Below are 16,667 nucleotides of genomic sequence, written 5' to 3' on the forward strand. Positions count from 1 at the left end.
CGTCCGCTTGAACGTCGTCTTTGCCCATCTTGAGAGAGCTTTAAGAGGGAACAAAGAGGGTTGCGGATATGTCGTTGGTGGGTAAGAGAGAGGTTTGGAGACAAACCAGAATACGAGAGATTGGATCCGTGGTGAGGATGCTGGGCGAGGTGAACGCAGGACAGGGTGTACGGTTTATATGGACTCGTCGGATGGATGGACGTTCGAACGACAGAAGCTGATCATGTGAGCGAACTGCGCTATGCGAGACCACGCTGTCCAACAAGCAGCGTCTTTCACGAGAGCAGCGTCTTGATGTGTGGAGGCGACTGGGCGCAATAAAGCTGGAATGCTCGCTGCTCCGCGGTGAACTCTCGTGTCTCAGATTCTCACTTTCAGCGATACAATAGACCCTGCAAACCTTCTCAAAAGCTCAGCGAGATAGATGCAAGCGCGGCTTGCTCGCTTTGTCGCATCTTTGCAGTCTGTGGGCGGGTCAAACACTCGTTCAAGTCGTCCCCTAATGCTGTCCGTGAAAGGACGAGCTGGATGTGGTGATCACGAGTCTCTATGATTGCAAGGTCAGACAAGAAAGGCTGGGCTAATTGGGAATACGTTGCAGTCAAGACCGGAAGAGTCAGTGGCGCACTTGTCTAGCATGGGCGAGACGGCGGCACGGATGCGGCAAATAAGCAAGTGTGGGGTAAGGAGGTGTAAAGCGAGCAGACGATCCCGATAAGCGCTTCTACCCCAGACGTGTCGAAGAGCAGCTTCGCTTCCGAACGTCTTTTCACGGCGACGAAGCAAAGGTAATTTTGGCGGCGATAGCAAATGTTAGACCATGCCTTCGCTCTGGAAGTCGCTCAAAAAAAAGCGTCCAAAATTTTTGAGAAGATCTTCCTCCACCTCGAAAGCATGCGAAGGAGCGTCCAACGTCCGCTTGCCTTCCACACCACCACTGTCGATCTCGAGACCTATCCGCGCTTTGACGATAGTCATATCGATATACACAATGGCTTCCTCCGATATCGCATCGGCTTTTGCGCCCGACCTCCTTTCGCCCTCCACCGTCTCCACGTTCAACAAGGAGTACGAGTCCAGCGCACCGTACAAGCACGCCGTCATCCCCGCCCTCATCGACGAAGACCTCCTCAAGGCAACCCGGCAAGAAATTATCTCGGAGCTGCGATTTGCCGAGAAGGAAACCGACATCTATAAGGTGAATCAGACCGGTGATCTGGCCAACCTCGATGGACTTCCTAAGGAGGAAGCCGGCAGGTTGCAGAACCTTCTCCGCGTACGCAACGCTATCTACTCGCAAGAGTTCCGAAGCTGGCTGCAAGGCGTCACGGGATGTGGGCCGCTGTCCGCAAAGAAGAAGGACATGAGCATCAACGACTACCGTCAAGGGTGCCACCTGCTGAACCATGACGATGTCATCTCCACACGCAGGGTGTCGTACATCCTCTACTTGCCAGATCCGGAGCAGCCATGGCAGCCTGAGTGGGGCGGTGCGCTCGAGTTGTATCCTGTCAAGACAAAGGGAACACCAGACGATCTGCCCAGCAAGATCATCCCTCCCAAGTGGAACCAATTCACATTCTTCACCGTGCAACCGGGCCACTCCTTCCACTCGGTCGAAGAGGTAGTTCACCCAAGTCAGTCTCGTCTCAGCATCTCCGGCTGGTTCCACCGGCCGCAAGAAGGCGAAGAAGGATTCACGACTGAGGACGAAAAGAAGGAGGCAGAAGTGGAAAAGGAGATGAGCAGTCTCGAAAGCTTGTCCGCCAAAGAAAACGCCAAACAGTTCCAAGCCTACCCGGAACACCTGGAGACGCCTCTGCCCGGTTCGCCACTCAGTCAGGACGAGAAGAAGTTCCTGTTGCAGTTCCTCAACCCGGCGTATCTGGTGGCCAAGACGCAGGAACAGCTGTTCGAGCAGTTTGGAGATGACTCGCACATCTTGCTTTCGGACATCTTGAAGAAGGAGATCGCACAGCCACTGGAGAAGGCGTTGAGGCAGTCGGATGCAAAGGATGGCTTCCAGTGGTGGACCGCGGGCAAGGGGGAAGAGTCGACGCGGATCCAATCGCACGGTGTCGGAACGGACCGCGCCACCGATGCCAACGACGAGGCCAAGCAATGGAATATCGCCGGACCACCGCACAAGCAGCGATACGCCGTACTGTCAGAACAGGCTGCACCAGCCAAAGCAGGCGAGATCGCATCTTCTACCGCCATTGTCCCCAACCCACTCCCCACTGACGCAAGCACACTCCTGAAACTGCTCAGCACGGTGCTCTTCCCATCGGACGCATTCCGACACTTCCTCGCCAACATCACACAGCTCGTACCGCTAGGCGCACGCCCCATCGAGGCTAGGCGCTTCCGTCCCGGTCTCGACTACACGCTCGCCCGGTCAGACACGGAGCCTGTACTCGACGTGACGCTCAACCTCACCCCCGATGCCTCCAAGCCTTCGCTCGACGAGGAGCGTAAAGCCGGTCCACGAGGTCTCGCCGGCAAAGCCAAGAAGGGAAAACCAACGCCACCAAAACCATCTTCATCCAAGCTGCTGTCGCTGAAGCAAGCCAAAGACCTGGCAGCGAAGTGGGAGAGCGGAGACATCGGTGGCTGGGAATGCTACATGGCGCCGCACGAAGGCGAAGAAGACCCTGCCGTCTACCAGAGCGGCAACAGCGGCAAGAAGAAGGAGGCGAATGGAGAGGAAGCCGATGCCGAGATGAAGGATGCTGACAACGAAGAGGATGAGGAGGAAGAGATCGTGGAGATGATCGAGGATGACGGGGAGGAGGAGGATGATGACTTTGACGGCGTGCTGTTGAACCTGACGCCGAGCTTCAACACGTTGAGCGTGGTGCTGAGGGATGAGGGCGTGATGCGGTTCGTCAAGTATCTGGCTGCCACGGCGGGCGGATCGAGGTGGGATGTGATTGGGGAGTACGAGATCGGCGCGATCGAGGTCGAGGAGGACGAAGAGAACGAGGCTTGATGCGCTGCCAAGTCCCAACATGGATGGATAGAGTGTCTGCCTCCCTGTACATCCTACTACCTTATCACTACAGACTCATTGCAAGCATTCCATACATTCTGATCGTGTGCAAAAGTTCAAGTTGTTGCAAACCTAGATGAGAAGAAAACCGAAGCTGGTTTCTCGGCGAAGCGTGTCTCGGACGGAACAAGAGCGTGCAGAAAGAGGTGAAAGCGCGTAAAGTGTTGGTTTGCCGGCATCGCGTGTGTGTTACACACTTTTTCCCGACGGATTTTTTGGAAGATGCTCGGCATCCTCTTCGAATCGCCTTCCTGAAGCTCCTCTCACCCACCATCGTACCTCAGACGCTACTTCTTCGGCTTCGCAGAAGCGCATTCATCATGTGGTAAGAACGTCTTTTCTGCCATCTACAAACTCTCGCGCACTGATGACTGACCTGTTCATCCTGATGGACAACGACACACACAGCAAACACATTCTGAACGCACAGGTGTCGATCCGCGCACCGTGCTGTCAGAAGTTCTTCGACGTAAGTCTCACCCAGTCCGTACCGATTCACGGCTCCAGGAGGACCTTGGAACTGACATCTCTAATGCATTTTCGCTTCGACAGTGCCCGGAATGTCACGCTGAGAGCCAAGACCACGGACTGCGTAAAACGATCGAGATGGCATTCATCTGCAAAAAGTGTCGCAAAGCGTTCCGCAAGGATCTCACCCAGTACGAGGAGTCCGATGAATTCTGTCCTCATTGCGATAACCACTACGTACGTCCTTTTACTCTCCTTTCTACTTTCTCCTTTCTCTCACATACGACTGACCTACTCTCTGGCTCGATACGTGATGCAACAGGTGATCGACGCGAAAACTCCGCAAGCAGTGCTCAGCGTGGAAGGCGAAGACGCACGTGTCGACAACCGAATGCTTCGCGACGACCGCATCAAGTACGATCCGAGAAAGGATTTCTACTTCCGTAGGGTGGCGGCGCAGGAGACGGAGAGGATCGACGAGGGTGGTTGGTTGCAAGCGATCAAGGATAGGGCGGAGGGGAGGTTGGGTGCGGACGGATTGCCGATCGATGCGAGCGGTCCGATGGGCGAGGATGGGAAGCCGCTGTTGGACGCTAGTGCGTTGAATGGTGGGGTGGGAGCGGGCAAGTGGAGCAAGTTCAACGACGACGATCTCGATTGGAGTTGAAGAAGAACGACCAACACAAACTGTATTTGTACAAGAACATTCTCGATTCATCTCTCAACCACACAACCACGCGAACAAACCACATCGACGACCGACAGACGTAGCATTAAAGGGTATCATCGAATTGTACTTGCCGCCGTCAGACCCGCGCGACGATGGGCCGTCGCGGCTCACACGTCGTGCGGAATGTCAAAGAACTCCTCGGCCAGCTTCGTCAGCTCGCCCGCCAGCTGTTTCCTCTTGCTATCCGGTTCCTGCTCGTACTTGGTCTTCAACGCCTTCATCTGATCCAGAACAGCCTTGTAGGTGGATTCTGGCATATCTCTAGGGTCGCGGACGTACAGATCGATGCCGGCTGGAGTTGCAGGTGTCTTTTCAAAGTACGTGATGACCCAGTCGAACTTGGTACGCGAGGTGTCGGTGAGGTCGTAAGGACCGTAGCCGATGACCTGCCATTTGGAGTGGAAGAAGCGCAGCAGTCCGTTGCCTGTCCATTGGTAGGACGCGCTGTTGTCACAATGAAGTTTCAAAGAATCGCGAAGAGTCAGAAAGAATGGAAAACTTCAAGATGAGCGATAGAGGAAATTCGTCTAAGCTTACCCGTTCTTAGCGTTCTTTTGCAAGACGTTGGTTCCCTTGATGCCGAAAGCCTTGTTGAACCAGCTCTCTTCCCTCTTCCACTTAGACTGCAACCCTGACGCCTGGACAGCTTCCGAATCAGCCGCGCTCTTGGATCGAGGTTCGGATCGGATCTCGTCGGCAAACTTGACCTCGTCAGGTTTCGCGCCCGGGTGAGGGACGTATCGGATCACGACATTCTTCTTGGGCTTCCAGAGCGGGAGCGACGAGCCGACGATGTACCAGAACCCGTCGAATTTGTTGCATGGTCGGGAGGAAAAGTGGAGCGGGTGGGATTCGTCGTAGCTGGTGAAGGGGAGGTCGATATCGAACGCTCCAGCGGGCTGATCCGCGGCGGTGTAGGTTGCGCCGACGTCTGTCATGTTGGGAGGCTTGGATGGCGTGGAAGCTGTCGATCAGCTTGATGGTTGAATGTGTGTTATGGAGATGAAGGCAAATATCCAAGATGTATGTCATGGACGCCAAGTATGCCGGTGTTTGAGCCGAAAGAAACAGAGCTGCAAAGCACAATCTCGCGAAATATGAGCTGATCTTTGGCGCTCTGCATGCAAACACGACGCATGCCTGCGCCATCGTCAGCACGTTCAGGGTCCAAATCGTCCGGAGAGCGGATCGCATCGAGATCGTCTCCCGATACTGATTGTTCAAAATGTCCCGCGCGGAATTTTATAGATTCGAGTTCGGCGAATCACTTTTGGCTCGACTTCCTTTTCCCCGCACTTTTCTGGTCTTGCATCGGCCATCCCGTAAAGGTCGCGCATGATCTTGACGGGATGACCGTCGACAGAAGACACATCTCCGGGAACTCCGATTCGAGTGCGCAGTCTTTGGTCTAGACTCCCTCGCAGACTGTTTGATCCTTCTCTGGTTGGAGAACTCGAGACCGTGGCTCTGGTGTCAACTATCATTGGGCACTGCTCTCCTCTGTGAGGCATAAAAAGGCAGCTGATGGCAACCCAGTGGTGGCACGGCTGTCGAAAGCTGAAGTACGCTCTCCAAACGGCTAGGAGGGATGGAGCTAAGCACATGTGCGATCTTGGCGATCCGGGATAGGAGGTTTTCGTGAGCTAGCTGATTCTTACGTAGAAACGAGACTCGCTTGCTGGTCTGTGTAGGCTTTACGGCGTGCTGCCGTGTGACGAGGCAAAGCTGCACCCTGAAGCCTCCACTTTTTCTTTGTTGATGCCTCGCCTAGCTGGCCGTGCGTGACTGTACCGCATCTCGAGACACTTTGGCATTTTTTCCCTCTTTGGCTCTATCTTGGCGAGATTCCAACAGAGATCCCGAATGCGCCCTTCTGCCAAGAGAATGGAGAGGAAGCGGAAGGGAAAGACGCACCGGTCAAATGAGAGCAAGACGAGAATGCAAAGCTGACTGTTCCGTGTCCATCTGCGTGCCGCCTCGAGTCGTGTCGCCTGTTCGGCCATGCATGTCCGAATTGTCCAACCTCCGCTTCAAGCCGATCTCCAAAGCATCACCGCGCAGCCATCTTCCCCGCATCCATTTCATTCGATGGGGTCGCTTCTCCTCTCTTCTTCACTCCCCTCTCGTCCCATCTCCACTCGGCTTTCAACTTCACATATATAACGAGGCATTCACGCAGCTGATACCAGCAACTGTGCGCCCCATCTAGGTATCTCTTACCCACACCCGCCTCCCCTCCTCAACTCTCGCTCCGGTGATCGATCCACAATGGCGCCAGGTCTCATGTCATCAGAAGCCAAAGATGTCTTCAATGCACAGGCGGTCGAGGCAAAATCGGTCGCCGTAGCCGATGGTGGTGCCAAAGAAGGAATCGGAGGCGGAAAGACGTTCGAGGGACAATCCAAGCTCCCTCACCTTCCCATCCCTACGCTCGAAGACACATGTAAACGCTACCTCTCTAGTCTGGAAGCGCTTCAGTCCGCCGAACAGCACGCCACCACCAAGTGGGTCGTCGAGGATTTCCTCAAGAACGATGGTCCCGTCATCCAGAAACAGCTTCAGGAATACGCAAGTACACGAGCCAGCTACATCGAGGAGTTCTGGGACGAGAGCTACTTGCAAGCTTCCGATTCCGTCGTGCTCAACCTCAACCCCTTTTTCATCTTGGAAGACGACCCTACACCTACACGCGGCAACCAGCTGATGAGGACCGCTAACCTCATCCTCGCCAGCTTGGCGTTCATCCATGATCTCCGAACGGGCGTGCTCGAACCGGACAGTGTCAGGGGTACGCCGTTGGACATGTTCCAGTACATGCGTCTATTCTCCACCTCCCGTATTCCCACGGCCAACGGGTGCAGGATGGAGACCGCGCCCGAGTCGCGTCACATAGTCGTGATGCGCAGAGGTCAGATCTACTGGTTCGAGGCGCTCGACGAGGAACACCGTCCGCTGCTCACAGAACGTGCCATGCTTGGAAATCTGCAGGCCATCATACGCGACGCCGACCAGACCAAGCTCGAAGACGTTGCCAAGGGTAGCGTCGGCATCCTCACCACCGAAAAGCGTCCCATCTGGTCCATGTACCGCGAGCACCTGCGTGAGGACTCGCACAACCGCAAGTGCCTCGAGGTCGTCGACAGCGCCCTTTTTGTCGTCTGCATGGACGATTCCGAGCCAGCCGACGCAGCAGAGCTCAGCAACAACATGCTCTGCGGTACCTACAGGCTCCAACGCGGCATCCAGACCGGTACCTGCACCAACCGATGGTACGACAAGCTCCAGATCATCGTCTGTGCCAACGGTACAGCAGGCATCAACTTCGAACACACGGGCGTGGACGGTCACACTGTACTGCGTTACGCTGCGGATGTGTACACCGAGCTCATCATGAGATTCGCCAAGTCCATCAACTCTGCCACCAAGAGCTTGTTCAAGGCCAAGACCAGTCCATTCGCCAAGGGCGCCGGCAAGAAGGCCAACGGAACCACGAGCGAAGTGGACGCTCAGCGAGCGCAGGACGTCGACCAGGCTACCGCTCCCAAGAAGCTCGAATGGAATTTGACCGCCAAGCTGGCCGATGGTATTCGATATGGAGAGACTCGATTGTCGGATCTCATCTGTCAGAACGAATGTCAAGTGCTCGAGTTTGACAAGTACGGCAAGAACTTCATCACCCGGCATCGATTTTCGCCCGATGCGTTTGTGCAGATGGCCTTCCAGGCGGCTTACTACACGCTGTACGGACGGTGCGAGACGACCTACGAGCCGGCCATGACCAAAGCCTTTTTGCACGGACGCACAGAGGCGATCCGAACGGTGCAGCCGCACTCTGCCAGCTTTGTCGAGACGTACATCTCGAGCGAGGCCAAGGTCGAAGCCAAGATCGAGGCGTTGCGCAAGGCATGCGATGGTCACTCTAAGCTGAGCCGCGCATGCGCTGGTGGCCAGGGACACGATCGACACTTGTACGCGCTGCACAATCTGTGGAAGAGGAATGCTTCGTCGTCTTCCTCCTCGACGCCGCCCAAGATCTTCACCGATGCGGGGTATGCGAAGCTGAACCACACCGTCGTATCCACATCCAATTGCGGTAACCCTGCACTGCGAATGTTCGGTTTCGGTCCCGTTGTTCCTGACGGTTTCGGTATCGGATACATTATCAAGGACGACGGTATCACCGTATGCGCCTCTTCCAAGCATCTGCAGACCAAACGGTTCCTAGACACACTCGAGGCGTACCTCCTCCAAACTCAGGGTATGATCATCGAGCTGTACAAGGCGGCCAACGTCCGTTCCAGATCTACGTACATCGACCATGCCGGTGTAGAGTGCGATGTGAGGACCGGCCTGCCCATCGGCAGCAAGAGCAACGGCTACAGCCAGGACTACGAGACCGGTGCAGCAAGCAACAACCAGATCGGTCAGAGCGGCTACTCCTTCTGGGGCGACGAGAACAAGGCCACCGCCGCTGCAATGGAGGAAGAGCAGCGCGAGGAGGGTGGTGCTAGGAGAAAGAGGATCGCGAGCGTCGGAAAGACGATCTTGTACGACGAGTATAATTGAGAGACCCGCGCAACTGCGTCAGGAGGGTAATATTGTTCCAGCAAGTTTTAGCAATGTGCATCGGTTGGTTTGCAAGGATGTGACGATGTGTGTGATTGGAAATGCGTTCCAAGCCGTGGTGGGAGATGATAACATTGTGAGCGACTCAGAAACCAGGGAAGCCCTCGAACTTGCCCTCGTGCTCCTCCTGCGACCCCGGCTGGTGCCTCTTATCCTTGTACGACTTCTTGACCCTCCCCGCGCCACCCCTATGACTTCCGGCCGTGATGACGCCGAACTCGCTTGCGTCTACCTCGGGTTTCCCGAACTGCGCGTGTTCCACATCTGCACCCTGCTCGGCGGGATACACCGACTGCGCCTCGTACAGGTTCGGCAGCGGCGTAGCGCCCGACGACGTGACGCTGGTGGCTGCCGTCGACGCCGCGCCAGGATGGACGGCGGAGAAGATGCCGGAGGAGGAGGTGGACGATTTCGAGGTGGTGCGTTCGTGACGTCGTGGACGATCGCGGTAGGGTGCACGGCTGGAGGAGGAGGAGGAGGATGCGGAGATCGCGGGTGGGAGACCGGATGCACTGCCGCCGGAGGAGGATCCGCCGGTGGTGTGGGCCGGTCGCAGTCCGCTGCCGCTGCGAGAGCCGGCGCTGCCGGATTGGTTGCGTCGCGATTTCTTGCGGCCGAACGAAAGCCCGGCGATGTCTGCTTCGTCTTCAGAGACTTTGTCCGTCGTCGCAGGCTCCGGACGATCTTCGGTGAAGGCGTCTGCATCGTGGACCTGCGGTTCTGGTGCGGGATAGTGGAACTCCTCCTCTTCCACGACGGGCGGCGCAGAGTGATAGTAATGGTGGTGGTGCACCACTCCTCCTGGCCCTTGCTCCTGCACCGTTCCCGCATAGTACCCACTGGCCTCTTCGGCATCGCCATATTGCTCGTGCTCCTCCTCCAAGCCGTACTCTGCATCGTGATACTGAAATTGCTGCTGCTCCTGCTGCTGCTGCTGCTGCTGTGCACCGCCTTCGTACGACTCATCACCCTCAGCATCGGCGAAAGCGAATCCTCCAGCCGCAGCTTCGGCCTCGGCCTCTGTGCGCCACCTCTGCGCCCCTTGCGTCTCCTGCTGCAACTGCAACAATCCAGCTTTGGCAGCTTTGCGTTGGGCCCTGCGACGAGCTTTGGCGATGGCGGCTTCCTCCTCTGCTGCTAATCGGACCTCTTCTTCCTTCTGGCGCTGGGATTCAGCTTCAGCTTCGGCTTGTAGGCGTGCGGATTCTGCTTCGAGCGCCTTTTGACGTTCTGCTGCGGCGAGAACGTCAGCTGCTTCAGCTTCAGCTCGAGCTTGTGCTTCCTCTGCTGTCGCCTTCGCTCGGGCTGCTTCCGCCTCTGCTTCTGTTTCGGATTCTTCCGTTGGTGATGGTTGCGTTCCAAATCGTGCAATGTCGCGATCGTCCAGCATTCCTGCATCAGCATCGATCTCTGCAAACCCAGAGCCAGCGAGACTGCCAGCGCTGTCTGTGCTCGCGTTGCTGTGCGAGCGCGAGTGTCTCGACGTCGCCACCACCTGTTCCTCCGACGACGGCGCATTGTTCCTTCTGGCACCACGACTCATTACACTGCCGATCGATGCAGCCCTCTGTCTAGCCGGACCAGCACCATCTCCACGCTGACCTCTCCCGAGCAGCCCGCAAGACAAAGATCTGCTCCAGTCCTCCACATCGAACCAAAAGGTTCCGCAAGTTCGACCTTGCGCTCTGGACCTAGCACGTGCACGACGTCGTGCAGCAGCGCTACCTCCACGAGAAGAGTCTCGATCGGCAATGTTGCTGAGCAAAGAGATGGCGTCTGAGTCATCAAAGTCGTCGCCGCTGGGTTGACCGATGAGTGATTCGCGCTCTTCGCGGTTGCGTGCGGACGATGCGGACGATGCTGTCGGTAGACCCCAGCCGAGGTTGTTGGAGGTGGATTTGGCTTGTCGTCCACCGAAGAGTGACATCGTCCAGCTGGACGAAGTTGGGTTCTGTGGTGGGTGTCGAAGTGCGCTGGGCCCAGCTTGGGCGTTTCTCTCGCGTCCACTCATCGTGCGCGGCAGAGACGAAGAGCAGTGTTGTTTTGATGTTAGGGGAAGGCGGATGGAGACGACGTGCAAGGAAGTTGAAAGCTGAGCATGCGTGTGTGTGCGTGTGTGTGTGTTTCACATTTTTATTGCACAGCACAGCGTGATTCTCTTGCGAGACCCTGGGCCGAACCGGCACGGCTCGAAAAGGCAAGTAATGGCTGAGCCCAGGCTAAGTTATTCGACTTGAGACTCGGACTTGATTCCCGAGCCATTTTCTGGTTGAAAACACACACCAACAAGCAAGCCACCATGCAGCGCGTCTCTGTGTGCACAAGTCACGCCTCTTGCCGAACCACACGTTCTTTTCTCGGAGTTTCACAGCCCAGATCGGTATTGCAGGTTCAAACAGGAGTAGAGATGATGCGACGAAACAGATGAAAACAGCGGCTCATCAAAGGTGAAACGAAATGGAAGATAAGCGATGGTCGGCGTCTACACCACCCCCCACTCCTTTCGAGGCTGATTCTGCGGCCGTTCGATCCCCCATCCGCTACCCGAAGCAGCGGCATTGTTGGCGTCGGCAAAGGGATCGGCAAAAGGATCGTCGTCGGCGTCTTCGTCTTCGTTCCAACTGAATCCGGGTCCGATGCTGGGTCGATGGTTCTGCGTGGTTCGCAGCCACTCCTCCTCTTCAGAGTCGTTGAGGTTGGACCAAGATCCTCCTTCAGGTCGTGACGAGGGCACCGCGAGCTGATGGGCTCGACCAGGCACTTGCTGATGGTGGCGTTCGTCGGCAGAGTCTTCGGATTCGTAGTCGCTGTAGTCGGAGAGGGCACCATGTTGGGTGCTGCTGCCGGCTGCTTCGGATGCCATGGTACCTCGTCGGCTGTGCGCCCCGCTATTGTGCTGCGCCTGATGGTAGCCGCCGCCAGAGTGATCCTCTTGAAAGTCGAGGTCGATGAGGTCGTTCAGGGCTCCGCCGCCGGCTGCTGCTCGCTGACTAGTTCCAGCGCCCGTAGGCTGTGGACTCATATCGAAGCTTCGCATGCTACCCACACGCGAGTTGTGACGCTCGATACGCACCCTCTGTCGCGTCTGCAACTTTTCCAACTCGCTGTCCGGCGCGTTGAGTCGTGCATCCGCGATCCTCTTGCGCACCATCTCGATCTCGGCATCGTCGGCAGCAATGCGCGCCGCGTTCTTCTGCTCGGCCGTCTGACCCGATCCCGAAATGGCAGCCAGCGGCTCCTCGTCGTCCGAGTCCAGATCGGCTGGCTTGGAGAGACGATCGTACAGCTCGAGAGCCAAGATGATCTGATCATTGGCAGAGATGAGCGAGCCGAGGAACTCCTCATCCTTGACGAGCTGTACATATCGGATGATCTTCTTGCGCTCAACTTTGGTCTTGACCAGGTAGTCTTGAACGCGCGCGTTCTCGGTGACGCTCTCCTTTTCGCGATTGACGTGCTGCAGCGCATTGACGAGTGCGGTGGCGACCTGCTGCGAGATGGCGAGCGATTGCAGGATGACGGGCTTCTCCTGCTCAAAGTTGAATGCGGGTCGCTTGACGCCCTTCTTGCCTCTGAGTTTGTTCTTCTTGTCTTCCTCCTTCTGAAGTTGTTCGGCTGCTTTGCGATCGCTTCGGATCTGCGCTTCGATGCGTTGCTTTTCCTGCAGCTTGCGATAGGCTATGGCAGCCTCGTTCTTCTTTTGCGCCTCGGACTTTTTGCCTCCACCGCAGGCGGCGTAGAGACCGGCGACCATCCTCATGGAGGGATCGTCCTTGAACTGCTGGTGCCAGGAGAGCAGGACACGCATGAGCAGCCTACGCACCGAGGCATCCACCAGCTGGTCTTGCGACATGATCTTGATACGGTCTACGAGCTGGTCGTTAGCAAACGTGGTCTGGAAACGCTGACCGCAGTTCTCGACGAGCGCCTTGAGGATGATGAGGGCACGCTTCTGACCGTGCACGTTCGAGTACTTGAGCTTCTTGCGCAGAGCGCGGCTTGCTTCCGTTGGACCGGTGGACTGGAGGTTGATTGCCTCGACGAGTTCGGGGATGCCATCGTACTCCTCTTCGGCATATCGCTGGGTGCATAGTCGATCGATCCAGTCGGTCACGGCGCTGAAGGGCTTGCGGTTGCCGAGATAGCCTTGGGCCTGGTCGGTGAGCTCCTTGAGCATGATGGATGTGTACCGGCCAGACTCGGTGTCTGCAATGGAGATGAGCCGGCAGAGAGAGGGTGATGGTTGTGGATGGCTGGATGGGAGCGACAGACTCGGCGGTCGATGATATCGGCGAGATGAGGCCCGAAGCTCTAGCTGAGAATCAAAAACGTGGGCGCTGACGACAGACAAGCAGCCATGCGAGATGCGTGCAGGCGTTGTCTGTGCGGAGAAGAGAGGGATTGGGCGCTGCTCGCCAGAATCGCGAGCTCTTGTCGGGGTCCAAATCGCTCGATTAACAAACGCGGCGGGCTCTGTGTGTGTGTGTGTGCTTAAGCTGGCTTGTGCTGCGACGCTCGATTCGCCGAAATTCACTCCGAACCTACTTCGAGTTACGAGCGGCAGGGACGTGCAACCGCTTCTGGCACTCTAACATCCAAAACTGCGACTGAAGAGCAGCCTCGACCGATTACAACAATGGTTCACACACCCAGGGGGGCCTCGTGGCGAATCGCCGTTGGTAAGCAAGAGTCGTCTGCTCCGCCCTTTCGGTGGGCTCGATTGGTCCCCACGGGTCTACGAGGACAACGGGACCGAGCGTCGTTTCCGTCGTCGGCGTGTCCACAGCGAGGCCTCGAAGATACCGTGCTCGAAACGGCAAGCGGAATGCCGGTTTCTGCTCCTGTCCATCTGCCGGTGCCATCAAGCATTGTAAGCGAAAGACGGGCGCAGCCGCTCGGACCGTACAGGTGTTATAAAGCAGATCACGGCTTACAGCGCAACGCGGCGACTTCGGAAGACGTACCGGCTTCCGGAGCCAGATGCGTCCGACAGCCGAACGTGGCCTAGACGAGGTCTGAGGAGCCGATTGAAGCGCTCTTCTTGACTCGGTGCACTCATCGACCAACAAATGTGAAGATTGTGTGTGAGTTTGCGGCTAAGAATTGCAAAGCCAAAGTTCAAGGTGGAATTCAACGTTGCGGTCCCACCGAAGCCTAAAAAGTGCGCCTTCTTTTCTCTGTTGCAGCAGCTCCGCCTGCGTGTCGACACTAACGTGCATACGGAAAAAAGGACGGCCAGGGTCTGTTCCAACCTTCATCACACATCATCCACCGCCGTCTCTCTCCTTTCCTCTCTCATCACTCCTTCTGTGAGGCTTTCATGGCTTGATCGACCAAATACGGTGGCACACACCCGCATACCACCAAGCACAAGACCGTCGACCAGTCATTGATCATCCCTCCACATCTCTGCTCTCCAGTGCCTCGTGGCAAAATCCGCTAGGCTTATTGTCGACAAGCATGCCTCCAGCGCATCGCGGCCCCACCGGCTCGCCCATGGATCGATGGACAGATGCTTCTCCCAGCGCCATCTCGAGCGGCTTCCAGACCGCCATGTCGCTCGGTCCACAGCCTTCGTTGACCGGTCTTTCACGCAGCATGACATCGGCCAGCTTTGCCAACACCGACGACGAAGACGATGATGACGATGATGAAGACGCAGACGGCGGATCACCAGCCAATGCCACTGGAAAGAAAGCGAATGGAAAGGTCGCAAAGGGAAAGAAGGCTGCTGGCGGCTCTGCTGCAGCTGGCAAGGGCAAGGATGCCAGGGCAGCTCAACACAGAAAGGAGCAGAACAGAGCCGCTCAACGAGAGTTCCGCCAGCGCAAACAGCAGTACATCCGTGCATTGGAGGCCAGGGTCGAACTTCTCTCTTCGGATCATGATACTCAAGTCAACCGCCTGCGCTTCGCTTTGCGTCACCTGCTTGCCGAGAACAACACTCTGCGCGGCATCGTCGGCAACCTAGCGCACTTTATCGGAAAGCGAAGCATCGGAGGTTGCCTCGTCGAGTCCGGCATGACTCCAGAGATGCTCGAAGCAACCATGAACTCTTCAAGCGAAAAGGTCATGTCCGAAGCCTGGGCCAACTGGCCAGGTGCAGGCGAGTGCGAGGCGCTCAAACAGATTCGCAAGGAGAGCAACATCCCCGCAGACGGATTGCCCGAAAGCAAGCTCATCAACTACTTTCGAGATGCACAGGGGAAAAATGGCAACGACGCCACTCCAAGTTCGGATGCGACCACCGCCGACAAGAAGAAGAGGTCAGTGGATGACGCATCCTCCAAAAACGCCAAACGCAAACGCAAGACCGACGATGTGCAGATCACCGCAACCAATTCCGGCTCCAATCCGGCCACCGCCTCCTCCGCCCAGAGCAGTCCTTCCGCACAATCGAGCATGATGGCACCTGGTCAACCATTCACCTCCTCGCCTCAGATGATGGGCACAAATCAGTTGGACGCAGCACAACAGCAGCAGCAGCAGGCGCCACCTCAACCGCAAATGCCCTACACACTTCCGACTCAATTTTGGCAGCCAACTCAGATTGGATTTCCCAGACAGGATTCCATCGGCGTCGACGCCATGTTTGCTCAGACTCTGCTCGGAGGCGGTAATTCAGACCTCTCCAGCTTAGCCTCGCTGTTCCCCAACGAAGCGGGTGTGAACCAGAACCTCTTTCCGCAAGCAAATGCGACCGGCTTCAATACTTTCGCCCCGACCAGCAACGGCGACGGCGGTGGTGGTCCGATCGTTCCGAGCGGCGCATCCAACTTCCTTCCGTTTGGTACAGGCTTTGCGCCCTCGGCGCCTGGCTTTGCTCAAACGTCGGGCGCTCCTAGCATGGGATCGACAGCTGCTCCTACAGCCGCGCCTGTCGGTGCAACCCACATATCGCCTTCGCGTGTTATAGGTGGAGTCGAGACACTCATCATCCCCAGCAGTAGTCGCCTTCCACCCGAATACATGCGAAACCTGCGTCGTCGTTGGGCACGTTGTTCTGCTCAAGTCAACCGCATCTGGGCCAAGCGAGGCGCCACATCGTTTCTAAACCTTCCCAACGACTACCGGCTGGATGACGACGACGTTCGATTCATCGAGCACGACGAAGCTACCAACCCTCACACCAAGATCGCATACATTCGTCTGCCCAACGAATGGGACGAAGGCGATCTGAGTGTAAAAGGCAACGGTAGAGGCTCGACCGACGGCAGCTCGCCTTACGACATCGACGACAAGGCGGACCGATTTTTGCAGCTCACGTACCACATGAACAACTACCGCTTGAATCCAAATTACAGTCTACCTCCCGTGCTCAAGATGTCGCAATCGCAGCTGTCCACCCCACACGACCCTGCCATCGACAGCCTGCCCTGGCCCTCGATCAGGGACAAGATGATCCAGATGCCTCAGTTGGACACGCACAGCGTCGTCATCGATCTTTGTCGATTCCTGTCGGTGGGAGACGGCGATGTCAACTCGGAAAAGACGTGGGTGTTGACGTTGCCGTTCTTGATCAGGTATCCGCAGCTCGCGGACGCGGCGCTGTTGGCGAACACGAATGCGCAGAGGGTGGCCAGAGGCGAAGGCGAGGTGACGATGGAGGATGTGTGGAAGGAGCATGCCAGGTTCCAGGAGTATACGCAGGCCAAGTTGAAGGAGATGAGTTGATGACGCGGCAATGGAGCGGTGCGTGCCACGATGTCATCTACTAATATACTCTTCGCTCTATGCTCAAGTGTGTGTGAGATTGTGTCGCCGCATCGTCGTCGTTGAGGAGTCAAGTAT

The 16,667-nt window shown here is 56.8% G+C and overlaps 7 protein-coding genes across 7 annotated transcripts; 4 read left to right on the top strand and 3 right to left on the bottom strand.

Moving 5' to 3' along the window:
- Positions 1 to 991: 991 nt before the first annotated feature.
- On the top strand, positions 992 to 2,992 carry PHSY_003678 (PKHD-type hydroxylase; the record flags this gene model as incomplete). The annotated part of the gene is made up of 1 exon (XM_012334295.1): positions 992 to 2,992. The coding sequence occupies one exon, from the start codon at positions 992 to 994 to the stop codon at positions 2,990 to 2,992; it is 2,001 nt and encodes a 666-aa protein (XP_012189685.1).
- Positions 2,993 to 3,419: 427 nt separating this feature from the next.
- On the top strand, positions 3,420 to 4,187 carry PHSY_003679 (hypothetical protein; the record flags this gene model as incomplete). Its single annotated transcript, XM_012334296.1, has 1 exon — positions 3,420 to 4,187. One exon carries the CDS (start codon positions 3,420 to 3,422, stop codon positions 4,185 to 4,187), a length of 768 nt encoding a protein of 255 aa, XP_012189686.1.
- Positions 4,188 to 4,357: 170 nt separating this feature from the next.
- On the bottom strand, positions 4,358 to 5,188 carry PHSY_003680 (histidinolphosphatase; the record flags this gene model as incomplete). The annotated part of the gene is made up of 2 exons (XM_012334297.1): positions 4,358 to 4,694; positions 4,788 to 5,188. The coding sequence occupies 2 exons, from the start codon at positions 5,186 to 5,188 to the stop codon at positions 4,358 to 4,360; spliced, it is 738 nt and encodes a 245-aa protein (XP_012189687.1).
- A 1,330-nt stretch (positions 5,189 to 6,518) lies between these two features.
- On the top strand, positions 6,519 to 8,816 carry PHSY_003681 (hypothetical protein; the record flags this gene model as incomplete). Its single annotated transcript, XM_012334298.1, has 1 exon — positions 6,519 to 8,816. One exon carries the CDS (start codon positions 6,519 to 6,521, stop codon positions 8,814 to 8,816), a length of 2,298 nt encoding a protein of 765 aa, XP_012189688.1.
- A 145-nt stretch (positions 8,817 to 8,961) lies between these two features.
- On the bottom strand, positions 8,962 to 10,887 carry PHSY_003682 (serine/threonine protein kinase; the record flags this gene model as incomplete). The annotated part of the gene is made up of 1 exon (XM_012334299.1): positions 8,962 to 10,887. One exon carries the CDS (start codon positions 10,885 to 10,887, stop codon positions 8,962 to 8,964), a length of 1,926 nt encoding a protein of 641 aa, XP_012189689.1.
- A 471-nt stretch (positions 10,888 to 11,358) lies between these two features.
- On the bottom strand, positions 11,359 to 13,935 carry PHSY_003683 (possible membrane trafficking adapter protein; the record flags this gene model as incomplete). Its single annotated transcript, XM_012334300.1, has 2 exons — positions 11,359 to 13,129; positions 13,811 to 13,935. 2 exons carry the CDS (start codon positions 13,933 to 13,935, stop codon positions 11,359 to 11,361), a joined length of 1,896 nt encoding a protein of 631 aa, XP_012189690.1.
- A 401-nt stretch (positions 13,936 to 14,336) lies between these two features.
- Positions 14,337 to 16,550, top strand: PHSY_003684 (hypothetical protein; the record flags this gene model as incomplete). Its single annotated transcript, XM_012334301.1, has 1 exon — positions 14,337 to 16,550. One exon carries the CDS (start codon positions 14,337 to 14,339, stop codon positions 16,548 to 16,550), a length of 2,214 nt encoding a protein of 737 aa, XP_012189691.1.
- Positions 16,551 to 16,667: the final 117 nt, after the last annotated feature.

The sequence above is a fragment of the Pseudozyma hubeiensis genome, assembly GCF_000403515.1.
Source record: "Pseudozyma hubeiensis SY62 DNA, scaffold: PHS38, whole genome shotgun sequence".
Lineage (NCBI taxonomy): Eukaryota > Fungi > Basidiomycota > Ustilaginomycetes > Ustilaginales > Ustilaginaceae > Pseudozyma > Pseudozyma hubeiensis.